At 38.4% G+C, this 19,744-nt stretch overlaps 2 protein-coding genes across 2 annotated transcripts in view; one reads left to right on the forward strand and one right to left on the reverse strand.

Annotated features, from left to right (window-relative positions):
* Positions 1-1,328: 1,328 nt before the first annotated feature.
* dctn2 (dynactin 2 (p50)) lies at positions 1,329-16,450 on the reverse strand. The gene is made up of 14 exons (XM_062997468.1): positions 16,270-16,450; positions 15,294-15,362; positions 9,816-9,912; positions 9,655-9,716; positions 9,450-9,548; positions 8,164-8,324; positions 7,612-7,762; positions 7,456-7,521; positions 5,910-5,948; positions 5,726-5,803; positions 5,480-5,551; positions 4,088-4,190; positions 3,844-3,935; positions 1,329-2,034 (listed from the first exon to the last, which is right to left on the reverse strand). Exons 1-14 carry the CDS (start codon positions 16,303-16,305, stop codon positions 1,948-1,950), a joined length of 1,212 nt encoding a protein of 403 aa, XP_062853538.1. The 5' UTR covers positions 16,306-16,450; the 3' UTR covers positions 1,329-1,947.
* Positions 16,451-19,555: 3,105 nt separating this feature from the next.
* The window catches only part of kif5ab (kinesin family member 5A, b), a 65,657-nt gene continuing 65,468 nt past the window's right edge, over positions 19,556-19,744 (forward strand). Inside the window, exon 1 of the mRNA XM_062997469.1 lies at positions 19,556-19,738. Coding sequence (XP_062853539.1) covers positions 19,610-19,738 — 129 coding nt within the window. The 5' untranslated portion in view covers positions 19,556-19,609. The remainder of the gene's footprint in view (positions 19,739-19,744) is intronic.

Consider the following 19,744-nt stretch of genomic DNA (forward strand, 5'->3'; position numbering starts at 1 on the left):
TACAGCTGATTATACATACGCTGTTCTCCACAGTTGTTAACAGCTATAGTTTTAACCACTAAGGACACCCCATTCGAATACCATACTGTGTTAAGGTAAATTATCATTCTATACAGGGAATAAACTAACATATTAGTACTGTATACTTCTGTTTGGTTGAATGATCACATTTAACATGCTAAAAATGTGCTGTGAAATGAGCAGTAAGCCAATTACTTAAATGCAGCAAAACATGGAATGTGATCAGAAAGGTTTAATTTAATACATTTGGTTTTAAATGCGTATGGTGCATCTCAGATAGATGAGTTGTACAGACAAGCAAACACAAAATATTATGTTGGGCACAAAATAGAAAGGATTTAGTTTTAGATCAGATTTAAGTGATTCGACCACTGTTACTGTCCGACGAGTGAGATGTATTTTCTGGTAAAAAAAAAAATCACTAAAGCTTTCACTCAGATTAAACAGTGCTGATTTTTTTCATATAACCTGTTCTAAACTAATGGACATACATTCAGTGTAATAAATATGACCACGTATAGTTTAATTTATGTAAGACTTAATGACGGGCTAATCCCTTCAGGTTTGGAGACTTTGTTCCTGCACTATGATAAGAAAGACGGTTGATGTCGTTTGCTGTTTCTGGGCTTCTGACTCCCTCTATCGGCTGATCATTGTTATTACGTGTTCTCTCTCTCTCTCTCTCTCTCTCTCTCTCTCTCTCTCTCTCTCTCTCTCTCTCTACATGCTGGAGTTGAAATGTTTGACTGAATCAGTTTTCAACTGGTTTAACTGTGTCTTAGCTCATTCAATAATGTTCAAAACCTCATGAGTAGAACTCTGTTCCTCACACACAGGGTTGTGTGTCAGCATATGTACTGTATGTGTGGGGTTAATCAGATACTGTGAGCAGTGGCAGGTTTGTGTGTATGATCACAGCTGTTAACTTCCCCAGGTCTGAAACCAACTGCCACTTCATCAACATAGGCACAAGAATATTTAAATAATGGTTTTAAAGTAATAATGAGGATAATTATGCAATTTTACTAATGAATTTTAATGTAAATATGTACAGCTTTAGTATTTTATTTTGTACACTTTTGTAGGAAAAATGATCAATTTGTAAAGTATTTCTTCCTCAGAAAAAACCCTTTTCCTTTTCCATATTTACGTTGGATTTGTAAAGAGAATACTTTGAAATTGTCAGCAGTAGCATTTCTTTTGTATGGAAGTTGACTTTTATTTAACAAATTAAAATGTTTACCAGGTTAATATCGCGTTCGTTTGAGTGTGTGTATGTAAGAGTGAAAAATACAACGCAACAACGCTTTTCAAAGCTCGTTAAATTTATTCTCTCAACTTGAGAAGGACTATTGTAAATCGTTTCATATGCATATGACAAAAGCAAAAGAAATGGAGTCACTTCGGTCATAACACAATAACAGCACTGGTAAGGTAAGGTGTATAAATACAGTATTGACGCGGTTAGCAGGCGGCAGTGGCTTTTCTGTGTGCGTTTTATTTATTCATGTCTGACTACTGTTCACAGAAAGTGAACCAACACAGAAGCGTTTTACCCGAAAAATTGTATTACTGCATAAAACGAACATGTTCATATCGTTCGTATTTGGTTCAAAATGGCTGGAGAACTCAGTTTTAAACGTGAAATTGATTCTTTTAAAACTTCGTCAGCAGTTGGCGTGGAATATTCAGGTAAGTGGTTAAGTTCATGTAGCATAAATGCTAACTCTACACAGACGAACAAAAATAGCTACTTGTAGTGTTCGGGGACTTTTGGTCTCGAATCTTCAACTACACCTTTAGTTTCCAACTTTATTTCCACTATTTAGTGTAGTTGAAGAAAAGGATTAAAAGAAAGTTGAAGCGCAATATTTAAAATGTATGAAATGAAACTTTTCCATGTCGTCTTTATAAGGAAAAAATCTTTTATTTGGAGAGTTTCTTCATCCTCTGATCCAGTGCAGCAAAGTTCTCCTCCACTGAAACCAGATTCTCCTTCATGGTCTGCTGCACCTAAACATGTCAAATAAAGAAAAGAGTGACAGTCGGTTCCAATGTGCCCTTCTGTCAGTGTACACTGTCTGACCAAAAGTATGTGGACACCCTGTACCACATGTATCAAACTTTAGGCCTGCGGGCTGGAAGTGCTTAAAAGACGTACGATTGTTTTAAAATGCACTGTAAAATCGTACATAAACTGCATCTCCCACAATCCACAAAGTTAAATCAGTTCATCTGTACACAAGATGATCTGTGTCCAGATGAAAAGATTCAACTTTGGATTTGTGTACCTGGATTATTGAACATGCATAAAGAGATCACCCACAATGCATGTCAATTTTGTGACCCGCAAAGTGACCGCATCCCGCCACTAGATGGCAGTGTTTCCACATCAGCGTTTAACTGAGGCGGTTCTCCAACAAGTGATGTTGAGAAATATTTACAAATAATCCCAAAATGTACAAGAGAAAATTGAAGCAGAAGGAAGGTAGTTCAATAAAAGATGGGAAAGTGAATACAAGTTTGTGCTTTAAGAAGAAAAACCGGTACGTCTCTTGTGTTATGAGGCCGTGTCTGTGGTAAAGAAGTACAATATAAATATAGATATACATTATAAATATACAGTATAAATTTGGCCTTCAAGAAAAATAACAAATTGTCCAAGACTTAAAAGGCAGACACAATCACAGCAGGATATGCTTACAATCGGCCCTTTGAGGGCTACCATAATGCAGACGTGGCCCTTGGTGAAAATGAGCTTGATACCCCTGCCCTATACCAAAACCTTAATATGCTAACATTACTAAGACAAATGCAGACTTTTTAAAGTCCAAAACCAGAGGTAGCTAACAATGCAACCTTAATATGACAATGACATTTTCATTTATGGTATTTTAGTAAAAACTCTTGACCAAAATGACTTGCAATTTTGACTGAATACAACACAAGCAACTGAGGGTTAAGGGCCTTGCTCAGGGGACCAGCGGTCACTACTTGGTGGTAGTTGGTAACCTTTTGATCAACAGTCTACTACCATATACAGTGAGATACAGCTGTTCTAATAGCACAAACATTTAAACATCTGAAGCTTGTAAGAGTATTAGTAATTGTGGATGGAGTTCACACTTACTGAACATTTGGAAAGACCAACACTGAGCAGAACCAGCACTCATAATGTAAATACAGATGTGCACCTGGGTGGTGCAGTGGTGGATTATGCTAGTCCACCACCGCTATGACCCGGTTTATATCTCAGCTGTCCCACTGCCCAGTCAGGCATCTACACAGACATGACTGGCTATGTCTGGTGTTTTTTGGGGTGGGGTGAGGGGCTGACCAGTGTGTGTAAATGCATTCCACCCAGTGAGTTAAGGTGAAACTGGTTCCACCACAAACCTGACAAAATGAAACTATGCCAAACCAGGTAGATATGCAGACCAGATTGACCCACTGTGACAACCAGTAAAATTGGGAGCAGCTAAAATAGAGGCTTTTAAAATTCAAACTAAATTTGTACTCACCCTATTAAAAACGTCAGTTCTATTTATCATTAAACCAAATGCGTTGTTTTAAAGATGGTGTGTAAAAAATGCCTTTCAATATTGTTACATTTGAAAACAGTTGTACTGTTGACATAAATGGCCAATAAAATAAATTATGCTTAGTGGAGGATCTGATATACTAATTTAAACATTTGTTTAAGGAACAGAATATCATGCCAGATTGGGTCAGGTGCCATGTCTGATGCTTCATTCATGTATTGTGTAATTTGTAGAGTGAGAAACTGGGCAATAATTGTAAAGGAACTAAACTAAAACAAACCTGTGTAAGCAGTGTGCTGTTGTCCTTTAGTGCATTGTTTATCATCTGCTGAGTGGTGTCCAGATGAGCCAGAAGCTGCCCAAACTGCATGGCTAAGAAAAACACACACAAGCTGCTATAACCATAAAGATGTTTTTTGTCACAAACCCAACGCTGAGTAAAAAAAGAAACAGGACTGCATGAAACTTTACAAAGGTTTACTGTAATGATATAGCAGGAAAAATAGACAGGAATAAAAAGTTACCTTGCTCGTGCAGCTCTTTAACAGCTATCAGTCTCTGGACCACTTGAGGAAGGGAGGTGGCCATGGCATCCCATTTTTGCACCATATCATACAGTTGTACCACCTAAGTAAGGAACAGCAAAACTGATTGCATTAACAGCAAAACAATAACATGCCATTCAAAAACATAATTTATAAAACGGATAGTTCCGGTCCTAAAATCTGATTGGCTGAGCCACGTTCGAAGCCGTTGTAAAATCCCCGATAAACGCACACCTATGACCACCTCACATCATTCCATATTAATACGCCACTGAATAGAGAAAGTTAATGTTATTTTCGCCCTCACGTTGCCTAGCAACACTGTTAATCGAACTATTTTGCGTCACGGAAGAATGCTTTATTGTAAGTTTATACACAATAAATACATTTATGATTAAACATTGTTGTATTTATTATATTTTATGTTGACCGCCGTTTTATAAAAGCAATAAGCCACTCGAGACCGTGCATTACTGTTATGATTTTAGCACGGGGAAAGAAGTTTTAGGCACTCCGCTTCGCGTCGTGCCAAAAACGTCATCCCCGTGCTAAAATCACAGTAACGCACGGCCTCTCGTGGCTTATTGCTTTATTTTACTTAACATTAATTCAAATGGAATGTTCATTAAACTGCATGCTACACAACACATACAAACTATTAAGACAAAGTATCAGTTACTTTAGCAGCAGTAAATCCAATGGAATTAAATTTATTCAGATGCTTCTCGGGCAACTGGGTGGTGCAGTGGTAAAACCACTGCTGAGTTTTGAGCCCTCAAGTTTGAATCTCAGCTCTGCTATCGGCTGGCCAGGCGCCTACACAGACATGATTGCCTATATCTGAGGGTGGGAGAGCCGAAGGCATTCCTGATAGTTCTCTGCTGACTGGTTGATGGCGCCTGCACAGAGGCAGGTGAAAAGAAGTGGTTAGCACTTGTGGCGTTGGAGGGGACGTGTGTTGCGTACAGCCCTTCTTAGTCAGGGTTTGCAGTAGCAGGGAAAAGATACAACAGGGTAACTGGGTAAGACTAAATTAAGGGGAAAAAGGGGGATTTCCCCTAAAAAAATGGAATGTGTCTTGCTATTTTCTCCGTGTGTGTATTGTTTGAGGATTAAGTGTACAGTATGCTTGCTGACAGCAATTTATTTACAGCATGTAGCTATGTTTTAATGTGTATATTTATGGTCAAGACTGCACTCATCCCTTGTATCAACATATTTATAAAATACTCTGGGATTAGAACGCTTGGAATCTAAAGTGTGCTCTAGATACAACACTAAAGGTGTACTTATAGGTTACAGCTTTTACATATGCTTTACATATTTATAAAAAAAAAATGAAATGCACAGTATGACTGAACGGAAACCAACCTTGGTTTGTGTTTCAGCATCTTCAATTGCTGCCTTGTGCTTTGCTATTTCATTCATCTTTCCCAAAACGCTCTGAAACAGATTGGAAAAAAAAAACGATATAAATGTAGCATAAATTTAATTTTCTACTAGACATTTAAAACAAGTAATGATGATGTAGTCTTCATTATTATTATTCCCTATTGGCAGTGCTACATGGTTGAAGTAAGGCTCTTTAAAGAATGACACAGTAAAGTGACCTGTTACCTGCAGTCTGGCTTCAACCTGGTCCAGAGTGGCAGCATCCAGTGCACTGACTCGAGCCTGCAGAAGCTCCATAGTATCCTACATTAAGACAAAAATATCAATGTAAGAAACAGAGAGACGAGGTAAATAAGGTTTTAGGTAACTGGCTTTCTAAAACGGTTTCTGTAGAAGACAGAGAACTCACCATTAAACTGGCTCCCTGAAGTCCTGCACTGAGAGGACCCTGCAGTACACACACAGCCAAAAACAAGATTGCTACTTAAAGTGTGGCAATTATGATCCTAGTTTAGCACTCCCCTGAGCAGCATAAAGGTCACTTTGGGTAATGGTCGTGAGCAAAACTGGGCAAACACTAGATGTTAACTGAACATGTACGTCACTTTTGATAAATGCAACTAATCCATTTAATTACCTTTCTTATATACATACTGAATTAGGAACGTGCAGGAATATTTGAGCCGCCCTTCAAGAGCAAACTAGTTTGTTAATGAGAACTTTTTTTGGTCAAAAGGCACCGTTGCGCTAGCACAACATTGTCGAATGTTCAAACTTTTGAATTGGAATCAGTAAAGCCAGTGACCTGGCTGGGCATCCACACAAACACAATATGCCATGTCTGAGGGAGGGAAGGTTAAACAAGGTCTATATAAGTTTATCTGCAATATTAGATCTCCAAATACTGTTTCAGGTGCCTGTGTGCATGTGGAAGGGGTAATCATATGGAGCTTAGCCTGGCTTTGTGTACACTGGCAGGTGATATTAGAGGGGGCAAGTGGTCATCTGGCTCTCCATAATCAGATGGGGGGGTTGTGCAACTGGTAAACACTGGGTGCAGAGCAGGAATACCATAGACAGAGCACCAATCCATCACAGGGCTTTGGCTACACCCCCTCCTAGTCAGACACAGCCAATCACATTTGCCGTTAGCACCGCTCATATTCGAACCCGGATCTCAGCATATGCAGAACAGATTCCTCTCAATATTTCTGTTGACTGACTATTGTGAACAGAAACTTCTGTGCTACATAGGGAAACCTGGGTCTGTAATAATAAGATACAAATGTAGCTTTACTGTACCTCCCAAACACAATGTTTTAACGAAAATGTATGCAGTATGATTATTGTTAACAAGACAGCAGTTTAAAACATTTGCTGATGTTAAGTATTTTTTCGTCTATAGTTGGGTTTATGTTGTAAGGCCTTATGTTAGCAATCTTCAATACAATGGGCATTAACAGTCAAACTGAAAAATGAATGGAAATACTATGCTGTTGATGCTGCTGCAAGGCAAGTGGATGTCAAACAAATACCAATATTTCAATAGCTTATGTTTCTCCATCTTTTTTCTCCAGCTCACTGGTGAATAATAACATTAAAGCTCTGGCATTGGAATACATTTTCTACTATTTTTTTTCCTCACAGACTTCGGTTGGCTCCCTTCCTTTTAAAAAGTAGATGAAGTGTCCCTTCAGTGTGAGGCTGTGAGTTAGTGCAGGGGTTTTCAACCTTTTTGGACATGCGCCCCCCTTCGTGTGCCAACCGTGAACTTGCGTGCATTATATTACAATGTGGAAACGGAGTACTAGTCTGAAAGGCAGGTGACTTCAAGACGCTCCTAACGTGATTATATCAGCTATCTATAGCTACAATGTGCATCTCTCTTGTTCCTAATGTGAGCTTGAGCTGACTGTAGATAACTGATAATTTTGAGACAAGGTAAGATAATGTACCTGCTTATCAGATCCTGAGCCGACAGCAGTCTCCAGCTCCGCCAACCTTTTTTCCAGCTCTGCTATCTATTTACAAAAGATGGGTGGTAAAGATTAATGATTATTGGGGTTTTGTCTTCAACAGAAGGTCTTAAATGAGGTAATAGGATATCGTACCTTGGCAGATTCAGTAAATTTCTGTTGCTCAGGGCGGCTGTGAAGTTCATAAAGCACAACTCCGTCTGGGCCTTTGGGTCCTGTTGCCTTTCCATCTGCTCCTGAAGTAATACGCATGCCTCGTGCCACCTCAAGTTGAGTCATTAATCGCCTAACACACAAAACAATTTTTCATTTTCATTTCATTTTTATTGCGAATAATGTCTGTGTAGATGCCTGACCGGCTGACAGCACCACTGAGATTTGAACCCAGGTCTCATTAGTGGTAGACCAGCGTTTTAATCGTTGCATTACCCAAGCGGCCACACAAAACAATATGGTAAAAAAACAAACTACTTTTCATTAATCAAACCTTACTGAGATCTAGCTTTTATTTAACTGCATGTTATTCTCCATTCTGTCTAAACACTCTGAACTGTTAACATTGTGAAAAGCCCAGTGTTGCCAGATCACTGTAAAAGCAAACAGTGGCTAAAATAAGAGTCTATCTTGTATGATAGTACTGTTTCTTCAGATTTATTCTCATTATTTACCCAACTCCCAATTCCTTACTTGGCAAGAGCTCCATCTGGGTCAGCCAGGTTAATGTGGGCATTTGGGCCCAACAATGAGTCCAGGTGGGCTGAGACCAGCTGCTGTTTGAGCTGCGCTGCCTGTTGAGCAAGAACCACTGGCGTCAAGCGCTCCTCTGCACTGCTCTCTTTTGCACTTGTCTGAAAGGAAATCAGTAAACTTAACTATAATCTTGAAGACGTCACCACTTCTTAGAGCACCCACAGAGGTGGTGGGAGCAACAAATTACTGCTTTTAACTTTGCAAAAGTTAGACGAAACATATATCAAAGAGTGTCACTCTAATTTAAAATTACAAATATAGCAGCACATGTACGTTCAAGTAAGTCTTTACAATTAACACTTTATGTGAGATTTTAAAGCAAAATAAGACGGACAACCGAGCTTCTAACATGTGCTTAATGTTGTAGGGGAAGTAGCCATGGCAGTGTTCACTATATGACACCTGAACATGTCTGACATCTAATTCCAACATTATGGCTATTAATATAAGGTTATGTTTTCAGTACAGTATATAAAGGTATAGGCAGACATCTTACAAAAATCAGCATCATGGACTGCTTTGTATTGTAACCAACAAATACAAGACACACAGATGCACTCTGTGATGCAAGCAGTCTTACCTGGTGATACGGGCTGTTAATGCCCCCAAACACAATTCTCACACAAACAGACGATCAACATTGTTAATGAGAATGTGAATCTTAAATCTACTCGAATGTTCTACTGTTTCAAGGTTACAGCTTTTACTAGCTTTTAGCTGGTATCTTACCGATGGTGAATTTATCTTATAATGGCTCTACCCACTCCACTGACCTCAAAAATTGTATCTGTAGCAAATAAGCCTGCAAAAGTCTCCTGAGGAACAGTATTAAAGCTTTTGCATGCAGTGCAGTTGTTCATCTAGCCTACTTGGCAGATACATGAACATTATCTTGGCAAATGAATTAAAACAAAACATGCACAGGCATTTTATATAATTGCAAGAATCCTTGGTCTGGTAACTGACAAGCGTAAACAAGACCTTAGTTTCATCAACACTACTGGCATGGAAACATCGACAGCCACTTGTCATCTGTGCTGACGCGAATAGGTGATTTTTATGCCGGACCATTGCCTCCCTCAAGTAGCGCCCCATGCACCCCCAATAGTTACAAAAGATGCTTAAATAACTGATAAATCTATTTCACACTGGTTGTTACAAAGTCAAAACAATAACTTAAACTATTCTATATTAATACAGGGATGAATAACAAACATGCACACCTGAACACGTTCCACCTCCTCCGTCAGCTCCTGAATCTCATTAACAAGCCGTTGGTACTTCTGCTGTGGAGTCTCCTTTACCCCACACCCCTCTCCCAGCTACAGAGTGAGAAAAACATAGATGATAAAACAAAAAAGTCTAACAACTTCTGAGGCCTACTGATGATCAAATAAGTGCTTATAATGATACTGAAGAGGAACTCACAATCTCAAATTCTCCTGACTCATAACCCACTCTGCGAGTCTTGCTGATGCGATCTGAGAAGTCTGTGGATAGTACAAACAGAATAATAACATGCACATCAGAAACACTTCTATTAACACATCACAAACCACATGTAAACATAAAGTAGCCACTGTACTCACCAAGGCCCTTAGTGCTGACTCGCTTGTCTTTGAACTTATCATAGGCCGCATTGGGGTTGACCACAATGCGCTCCACGCTGTCACTGCACAGTTCTTCCTGTTGGAGGAGTGAGTAAAACATCAGTTATGGAAATGTATAGAATCCTTTTTACACTTGGGATGTGTAAAATAGGGTGTGAATGTTAAAAAGCACTAAAGCTTGCATGCTAAGTGTTCTACAACCGGTAATACTTTTTGAATTTTAAATAACTTGATTGCATTTTAATTTCAGATGTTAAAATTCAAAAGATACATCACAAGTTAAAAAAAAATGTTGAGCATGCAGTGATTTTTAGGATGGAACTGAGAGAGACACAATTTAGTAATTAATTTTAGTAATTGTGTTCCAGTAAAACAAACAAACAATAGAATACAGTGATAGTGAAGGGTGAACATTGTATGGCTAGTCTTAGAGCTGTTTTTCATAATCTAAGACTATAATCTAAGCTCACATGATCACCGAGCAGTATTTTTAAACTTCAAACTTAATCATTTAATCACATACAAACTATGTAAAATAGATGCAGGCAAGGTAGAAAACTGGGTTCTGGTTTTATGATTATATAGTATAAACATATAAGAATATAATCCTACTGTTAAATTGAATTTAGCAAAGTGCTACCTAAAATTCAATTTGTTGCATTTCAGTCCAGTTTTCTACACCCATTAAGAACAATTAGAACAAACCACACACACAAACAAAAGACGGCTAAGACACGCAGGTGCGCTACTAGATGTCAGTGACTGAACAGATGTTATATTGGTTTTATCTCAATTATTGCAAGGAATTAATTGCAAGGTATAGGCACTGAAATCACAAGATGAGGATTTGAAATGTGGGTATGAACACTCATAGCAAGCAGATATGCAATTAACACTTGCACATGGTTTATTCAAAGCAGACAGCGTGATTTGGATTAGATAAGGACGAGTGTATGTTGGGGGAGTCACAAGCTCGTAAGCTCTTACCAGCTCCTTGGGTTCCCAAAGAAAGTTAGAGAGGGGGGGGGGAAGAGGAAGAGCAAGATACAAAGAACAGAGGAAAAGAGAGACATTAATGTGTGTATCACATGACATGCACAACAAGAAATGATGGCAGAGACAAAAAGGGTCGTTGTTGCAAGCAGGGATGTGCATTTTTGTCATTTTAATAGCTTGAGCACTTCACACAAAAAAAATTATTAATTATTTAACTTACATTTTAACTTTTTGAAATTTTATTTTCATGTTTTAACACTAATCCATCACCCGACCGGCTCATAGCAAACCCTGGACGCCAGTGGTAGTGGGCAAGCACAATTTAACGCTGCATCACACAGGATGTTCAATCTAACATTTAAATGTCTTGCAAGTTGTAAAAAAAAGTTTTTTATATATGCTGTGATCAATCAGTGATTAAAAAATTATACATGTCCATCCCTTGCAATTGCAAGTATCACCCATAATTGATTGTTGTCCAATAATTGACTTTTTGCCTCTCCCTACCCCACAGAGCCAATAGGTAACAACTCCACTCACTTTACAGAGCTCAGCAAAGCTGTGTTTAAAATAACATCATGTAAGTAATTGATAAGGAATGAGTAAATAAATGCCATGTTTGCAAAGCTCCAACAACAACCCATACAAAAGTATCAGAAAACAACAACCTAATGGGTGGACTGAGTTACAGCAGGAAAACAGGAGTCATATGTTTGATAAATAAAGGTTTTATCAAAGCAGATGTCAGACTACAGTTGTAAACCCTGCTTTGACACTGGCAGCAATGGAAAGCAACAAAGACAAGCTATTTAAAAAACGAGCTGGCGATGTACAGTATTAACAACCGTTAGCTATGTAAAGTGGGCAGTCAGAGATGCAGCAAAGCTGATCAAACAGAGAAAAAGCCGTTACTGTTTTAAATATATTTATTAGGGCTGTCGAAGTTAACGCGATAATAACGCATTAACGCGATTTCAATTTAACGCGATTAAAAATAATAGTGCCGTTAACGCAAATTCTAGTTAATGTTGAGACTTGACTGGTAGAACTACAACGCTCGGTTACATTATGTTAACATTATGTTAAAACAAACGTTTTAATGTCGGACTTGCCACCGTTTTTCATTTGCGGTTTGTTAACATAATGTAACCGAGCGTTGTAGTGATGCACTTATAAAGAAATAAATACACGCTATATTCACAAGTTGTCGGGAGCAGAACACTTTTATTAACTTATTCTGTTAAGGTACCAAATACCGGAAAGCTGAGTCAAGCACGTTAGTCCATGCACTATGGAAGCCCCAAAGGGTCAAAACACACTCACTTCGTGTAGAAACGGCCATCAAACCATTGTCACAATACAACCACAGAAAAGTCTGTTACAATAACTACGCCTTATCCCACCTAAAGCACCGCTGATCTACAATGTTTGCTGATGGAGAAATTCTAACCTACAATCTGACATTTACTGCCTAGTATGTGAGTGAATAAAACTCCCTTACAGTTTTCTCTTGTCCCAGCAGTTTTTAACATCAGTACATTTAGCATAAAATGTGTTCACCATTTTAATTGTAACATTTCACATAAAAATCCTTGTTTTCTATAACATTTACACAGATTTTTTTTAATGCAATTAATCGCGATTAACTATATGAAATTCTGAGATTAATCGCGATTAAAATTTTTAATCGTTTGACAGCCCTAATATTTATATATACAATAAAAATGTGTTTCAAACTGTAATGATCACAAGTGTGATAACATGATAAAGGTATGGACTGTAATCTTCATGCTGTTTTTGAATTTGCAGATTGAATTTGAAGATTTGAAGGTTTAGTCTGGACAGTCTTCTGACGGGTATACATTTTGAAATGACCAAGTAAGGATGAACAAATACAATTCAGTATAAAAAAGGTAAGTGAAAGGCACTTCTTCTGTGTTTTGTTAAATCAACTTTCAAAAAGTACATTTGAGTCAGAAGTGATCACATGTGATCAGCAAACAGTATTTTAAGGGACATGATGCAAAGAAATCTTACTGCCGGTGTAACCAAAGGGTAACTGTCTGTGGGCCTGAAAGAGAATGATGAAAGGGCTAAAGCATATTCCCTTTTAGATCAGAGAAGAAACAGATGTTACACACATATGGCGCTTACATTAGAGATATAGCAGTTGGTAAGAGACACACACAAACATACACTGTTAAATGTCCTTTAGTTGACTTTAACTAACAAATAGAAAGTATTTCTAATAAATTAATTAATATTTTAAATTAGAGAAAAGCATAAGACTGCCCTGAAGGTCTTGGCTATAACTACCTTTGATTAGAACCAAAAGACAGGGAATAAAACTTCAACCCATGCAGTGAGTGTGTGAGGAAAGTCTCTTACTTGCACAAACTAGCATCCATGATGGATCATAACAGGAAGGTTAGTTATGGCGGAGAAGGGAAGGCACTATTATGTTAAGTGTGTCTGTTGTTAGTACATCCTAAATTAAACAAGACTGAACTGCAAAATACTGATCAACTGTTAGGTCTAGCCTATACCAGTACATATTGTAAGTGCTATATAAGGGATATAATATATTAACACACAGCAAGACTGATTTTAAGAGAGAAGGCAGGACGTTAACATCACACAAAAGGCCATTTCAGACCTTTTAGTCTGAAGTCTGTCTGACTGGTCCAAATTAAAGTAAGGGTCTGTTTACACCTGCGCAATATCATCAGTCTGAATAAAACACAGTGTGTTTACCTCATTGTTTTGTTTCATTTATGCAGGTGAGAAAGTAGCAATTGCACTCAGGCTTGTACACGTATATAAAATAAACAGGCTAAAATCATTTGAAAGAGCAGGTTATTGTCCAATCTAAGTTCCAATAACTGCAATTTGTTTTTAATATTAGACTCTGTGTTTGAAGCAAATGCTGGACATAAATTTAAAAAAATTGTGTATTAGTGGTTGCATTTTATTTTACCAGGTATTTATTTAACCTCACACTAACAGTATTAATTTATTAGTTTAACCTTGAAAACCAAATTGAGCAAATAACATGCTTTTATACTGTAAATGTTCCAGAGCTATGTTTGTACAATTGAACTTCTTGCTAAGATCATAATACATACAAAAAATTTGTAAGTGCTTTACAGATGGTATCATTTGATTTCAAATGGGCGGCACGGTGGCTAAGTGGGTAGCACTGTCGCCTCACAGCAAGAAGGTCCTGGGTTTGATCCCCAGGTGGGGCGGTCCGGGTCCTTTCTGTGTGGAGTTTGCATGTTCTCCCCATGTCTGCGTGGGTTTACTCCGGGTGCTCTGGTTTCCTCCCACAGTCCAAAGACATGCAAGTGAGGTGAATTGGGGACACTAAATTGTCCATGACTGTGTTCGATATGACCTTGTGAACTGATGAATCTTGTGTAATGAGTAACTACCGTTCCTGTCATGAATGTAACCAAAAGTGTAAAACATTACGTTAAAATCCTAATAAACACACAAACAAAAATTTTATTTCAAACTGCACAGATTAGTCCCGAAAAACAAAGATACTATCTGAGGGCCATGTGCAAAAAAAGACTTGACTAGAAATGTACCTATATATTTTTTTATGGTCCAAAATATCTAATAAATGAAATACTGCACTGAAGTAGTCCGACACTGGCAACTGTTTGAGTGTAAATTAGTTTAGTAATTGTATAATTTCCTTTATAGCCTCTTTGTCATTAGTTAAGCTCTTAGTTCACTTTCAAGCAGTGATCAGGTGGTGTCACATCTTTAACAATCATGTTTTGTTATTACTTACATCTGTTAAAGTTATGAAGTCAACCTATATGTATTTTTATTTATATTATATGTATTTGGGAGCTTGTAATCTATTCATACTGCCATTCGCCATGTGTGCCATTTAATGTGCTGTGTTCTAAACTGTGTACTACAACACTAAGTTGCATGTCCAATAGCACATCATCAATAGCATAGATACACACAGCAGCCAAACATTTCCTTTACAATTACACAATTGTAAAATGAAAATCCATAACTGGTACACATGCACTAAATAACCTGAATACTAAGCAAAAATTCTATTTCATTAAATCATCTTACTGGGTAATGAATTGTGATCTTTCAGCAATCAGACCAGACTGGGATTGGCTTGAAAATTGACACCCAAGACAAGCTTTTACACGTGCTCTCTGGAAGGTTGTTTTGGTTTATACCCGAGCCCAGTTATCACACCTGCCTAAAAGCACCAGACATGAGGCAAACACAACAGACTAGATATGTGAAATAAGGATGTAGGAATAAGTACCACAAAAGATACAGTACTCACTTGCACCCTACAGTCCACCCTACTAATCTTAATAATACAAATGGCAGTATAACCATAACGTATAACAAGCACCATAATATGTGCAGCCCCACAAATGTCTGTGTCTGCAGTTCTTTTGCCGACAAACTCACCGACTCGAACTGCGCCTGGTCGTCCTCGGGCAAGTCGCTGGTCTCATACACGTCCGGCTCATTGGAGGCCTGTGGACAGATAATAATAATAATAATACATTTTATTTATATAGCGCTTGATGACGATCATTCTATTATTCCGTTTATACATCATGTTATGTAAAGCCTTTAAGATTAACCTATCGGTGGAAAAGTGCTGCCTGATATAAATGCGATCACCCGAAATTTTCATTATGAAGCCCACATTTGAAGCCGAGTGTGTTGACGGCGGAGGCGACGCCCTGAACATAGGCGATGCTACTTAAGATGAGACCAGGATGACACTGCTGGAACCACATTAACACTGTACTAAATCTGTGATAAATCGGGTATAAAGGGCTTCGTTTAACTTTTATTTATCCTTTTTTTTTTTTTTTTTTTTGCAAACTGGCGGATCTAAACAAATGCACTATTTAACCTGCTGCAACAAAACCTTTAAAAGTAATAGCACGGCACGTACTACACATCTAAGAAACAAAATGAAACACAATATAAGCAAACAATAATGCAAGTAGGCACTTATGTCTGTATTTATCAGCTACTAACAATAACAACAGTCTTTGGACGGTGTGCACCAGGCTAGTGCTAACCACCATTCATTTACTTGCTATTAAATGTATTTGCTATTATCACTTATTAGTCAGTCAGCGTCTGTAAACTATCCATAACCTCTAACAACAATAACTCGTAACATCACATTTTATCTGTAGGCTTACAGAATTACACATCTAAGTGTATAGCTAACACTATAAAACAGAGCAAATTGTAAAAAAGCACAGGCTGCGTCTCAATTCGCAAACAACAATACTAAACAGCACCTAAATACAACAAAGACAGAATTGAAAGTGCACTACATTTGCACACTACTTAGTAAAGCAATATGCGGTTTGAGACGCACCCTTTCTCTTAGCTAGCTAGCATGAATTTAGACACTTACGATGCCCGGCAGTGTGGCGTACTTTGGGTCGGCCATCGGCACAATTTTGAAAAAACAAAATCTCTAATGAACAGCTGATATTTTCATAAATTTCCAGAAAGAAAAGGAGAATAAAAGAAACCCAACGCGAACAGCCTCGATGACTTGCGAGCTGCTGACAACAGCTCCAACGTCAGGCCTGAACTCAGCTTCAAATCTCGCGAGACTTACAATTGCACCGCAGTACACGGGTTGAATTTTAAATACAGAGCTTTACTCCACCACGGGTTGAATCCTAATACAGCCTCACTCCACTACATGAGGGAATTAAATCTGGTTCCTCTGAGCAGCATGCTGTGCACGTCATGGTTAATGTCGAAGTTTTTAGCAAATTCAGCCATTAACTACTTTATTAATCATCCGTAAGAGGATAATGGAGTCTCCTAGACTTTACATTGAGAGAGCTGTCTCTATACAGCTACCCTCAATTGTTTTCATACACCAGTGAGAGATATGAACAGTGGGACCAAAGACGACTTCTAAAATGCTTCTGTTTAGCATTTATTTTGAATTTAATGACTTGTGTGTTTAAGAACATCACATTTTATCTGTAGGCTTACAGAATTACACATGTAAGTACGTAGCTAACGCTATAAAACAAAGCAAAATGTAAAAAAAAAAAGCATAGGCTGCGTCTCATTTCGCAAACAACAATACTAAACAGCACTCAAATACAACAAAGACAGAATTGAAAGTGCACTACTTTTGCACACTACTTAGTAAGGCAATATGCGGTTTGGCATTTATCTTAAATTTAAAACAATGTTTGCATTACAAATCATAGAATTAGCATAGCAATTTGGGTAAAAATTGGATCTTTGAAAAATGTACATGAATTGTAAAATTTCTTGTGATTTGGTATGGCCATAGTTAAATCAATAGTTGCTGCAAATGTATGAACTTAATCAAGCATCTGTTTTTTTTTAAAATTTTTTTTTTAATGCATTTTCTCCCCTTTTTCTCCATTTTTAGCGTGTCCAATTGCCCGATTGCGTCATGCTTCCTCTCCAGCAATGCCGATCCCCGCTCTGATTGAGGAGAACAAGCTAACCCACACCCCCTCCGACACGTGAATAGCAGCCGTATGCATTTTGTCATCTACTCTTTGACAAGATCAGTGCGGATCAGCACTGTGTACGGAGAGACACACCCTGACAGCACTCTTTTCTCGTCTCTGCGCAGGTGCCATCAATCAGCCAGCAGAGGTCGTAATTGCATCAGTTATGAGAGAGTCCCTATCTGGCTTTTTAATATACCACCCCTTTCTGCCCAGCCGGCAGGCAGAGCTGAGACTCGACACGATGTATGCGAGATCCCAGCTCTGGTGTCAGCGTGTGTTTTTACCGCTGCGCCACCTGAGCGGCCAAATAGAAGCATGTTTACTAGTGGCCTCAGGCTTTTAGCCTGCACTGTATGTCATTCCAGTCTTGGGCTTTTAATAGTTTCTGTAACTGTTCCTTTTCTGTGAATGAATAACTGGACGACATACTCCTATTCCCAAACCACACTTTTACAAATTTAAGTCTTTTAAAACTCTATTGTTGTTGGTTTTTTTTGCTGTCATAGGTCAACATGCATTTAAAAAACTTTAATTGCTAACTAATTTAACTAATCTAACTAAGTTAGGCAAAAATGTGCCAGGCTGGTCAAACATATTTCAAAAACCATTAAAACATGTCTAATGTGAATAACAAACTGCTGGAACACATGAGAAAGCCTTCTATTTTGCATGGGCTTGGGTGTCATTCATGTTTAAGAGGGTTTACACAGAAATGGTTTGAATAGCACAGAATCATTTTTTTTGCCTGTGAACTTAAAAGGATAGTTCACAAAAGATGACCTAGTAGAATGGTGGATCTTTTTTTTTTTTTTTAAATGCTTTCAAATTCCTTGTTTTTTATCCTTGTCTCATCGAGCATAGAAGAAGACTCATTACTCAACAGTGTCACTAATTAGGGCATGTGGTTTTACTGAATCTACATGTTTTAAAAACGTTTTATTTACTCGAAACAAATTACTTTACTTTTTTACTATGTATAACGAGGCTGCATTATTTTCTTTGGTCAGTGTCTGCAAGGAATTTGATATTTTTCCTAGTGTCACAGAAGGTTTTCTCTGGGCAGTCTGGTTTCTGCCCACTCTTAATACATGCAGAATCTGGATTGGTCAGTCAAAATTTCTCCAAGGTGCCGGTAAATGTAAGTTGCCATGCAGTGGATAGAAACCTGTTTACCTGCCCGAGGTTAAGGAATGAAGTGGAGACTGCCGTGCCAACAATGCTGCTCCTGCTGGGTGTGACGAAACCTGGCGTGTTTGCACCAAGAATGTCAAGAACTCACTACAGACTTTATCACAGACTGGACTAAATAATAACTGTATTATTATTTATTTATTTATTTATTTATTTATTTTTGTTATAACGTTCATTGTAATTCTGTGTTTGTATGATTTGTGTAAATCTTATTCATTTAAAGTATCCTCCAGACCACCCAAGAAGGATGGGCCCTGCTGAGTCTGGTTCCTCTCAAGGTTTCTTCCTGTAATTTTAAGGGAGTTTTTCCTTGCCACTGTCGCCCTCGGCTTGCTCAACAGGGGTTTTTGTATCCGTTGGTCCAGGATTTTGTAAAGCTGCTTTGAATGTCTATTGTAACATTCAATGTTGTATTTCTCCCTGCAACCGGTGTCTCAGGGTGGCCACTGGTCGACCTTGACCCTTACCAAGGCGGTGCATTAGTGAGTAATGATTAAATAAATTAAATGATTAGTAATTTGTGTCACATGCCATGTTGTTTGCTACGCCAGATCAGAATATTTAAAATCAGTGGTCCTGATGCGACGAGGCATCACTCTATCGTCATGGAATCAGAACCCAAAACTCCACCCTCCACCAATTAAAGCGCCAGCCATTCTAAAGCTGGACCCAGCGCGCAGCATCACGCTGCACTACACCTGCTTCCCATGAACGAAGCAAATGAGCAAAACTACTCGAACTACATCTTTATTATCTATTAACCATTAAAACCAGTCTAGCACTGGCTCACTGCTGTTCTGATCTGCAAAAGCTTCTGTGCTCAGACGAATTCGTTGGTTTTGGATACCTCGCTGCTCAAGACAAGGTGCAAAACTGCGCATCAGTCATTCAGTCAACTCACTCGGCGCGCGAGTGTTTCTACTATCACGATTCAAAAGTCAACAATCCAGCTTTTAAGTAAAAAATCCGTGTAGTTTTATAAACGACTACCGAAGACCAACAGCTAATTCTTCGCGCTGAAACAGTTCCAAGACTTTTCCACATCGCACAATGGCTGAGACCGGCGCAGAATGCAACATCAAGGTGCTGTGCCGCTTTCGTCCCCTGAATCAGTCCGAAATTCTTCGAGGAGACACATTTGTCCCCGTATTTAACAGAGATGACACTGTCATCATCGGGGTGAGT

This window comes from Trichomycterus rosablanca, chromosome 6 (genome assembly GCF_030014385.1).
Source record: "Trichomycterus rosablanca isolate fTriRos1 chromosome 6, fTriRos1.hap1, whole genome shotgun sequence".
In the NCBI taxonomy this organism is placed as follows: domain Eukaryota; kingdom Metazoa; phylum Chordata; class Actinopteri; order Siluriformes; family Trichomycteridae; genus Trichomycterus; species Trichomycterus rosablanca.

What these genes read in the sequence shown, in the direction of transcription:
- dctn2 (XM_062997468.1), bottom strand. Translation starts at nt 16,305, where the DNA reads ATGGCCGACCCAAAGTACGCCACACTGCCGGGCATC. An exon ending in AGTCAGCACTAAGGGCCTTG is followed by an intron (nt 9,717 to 9,815) that starts GTGAGTACAGTG and finishes TACTATCCACAG; the next exon opens with ACTTCTCAGATCGCATCAGC. An exon ending in CCAGATGGAGCTCTTGCCAA is followed by an intron (nt 7,763 to 8,163) that starts GTAAGGAATTGG and finishes TTTGTGTGTTAG; the next exon opens with GCGATTAATGACTCAACTTG.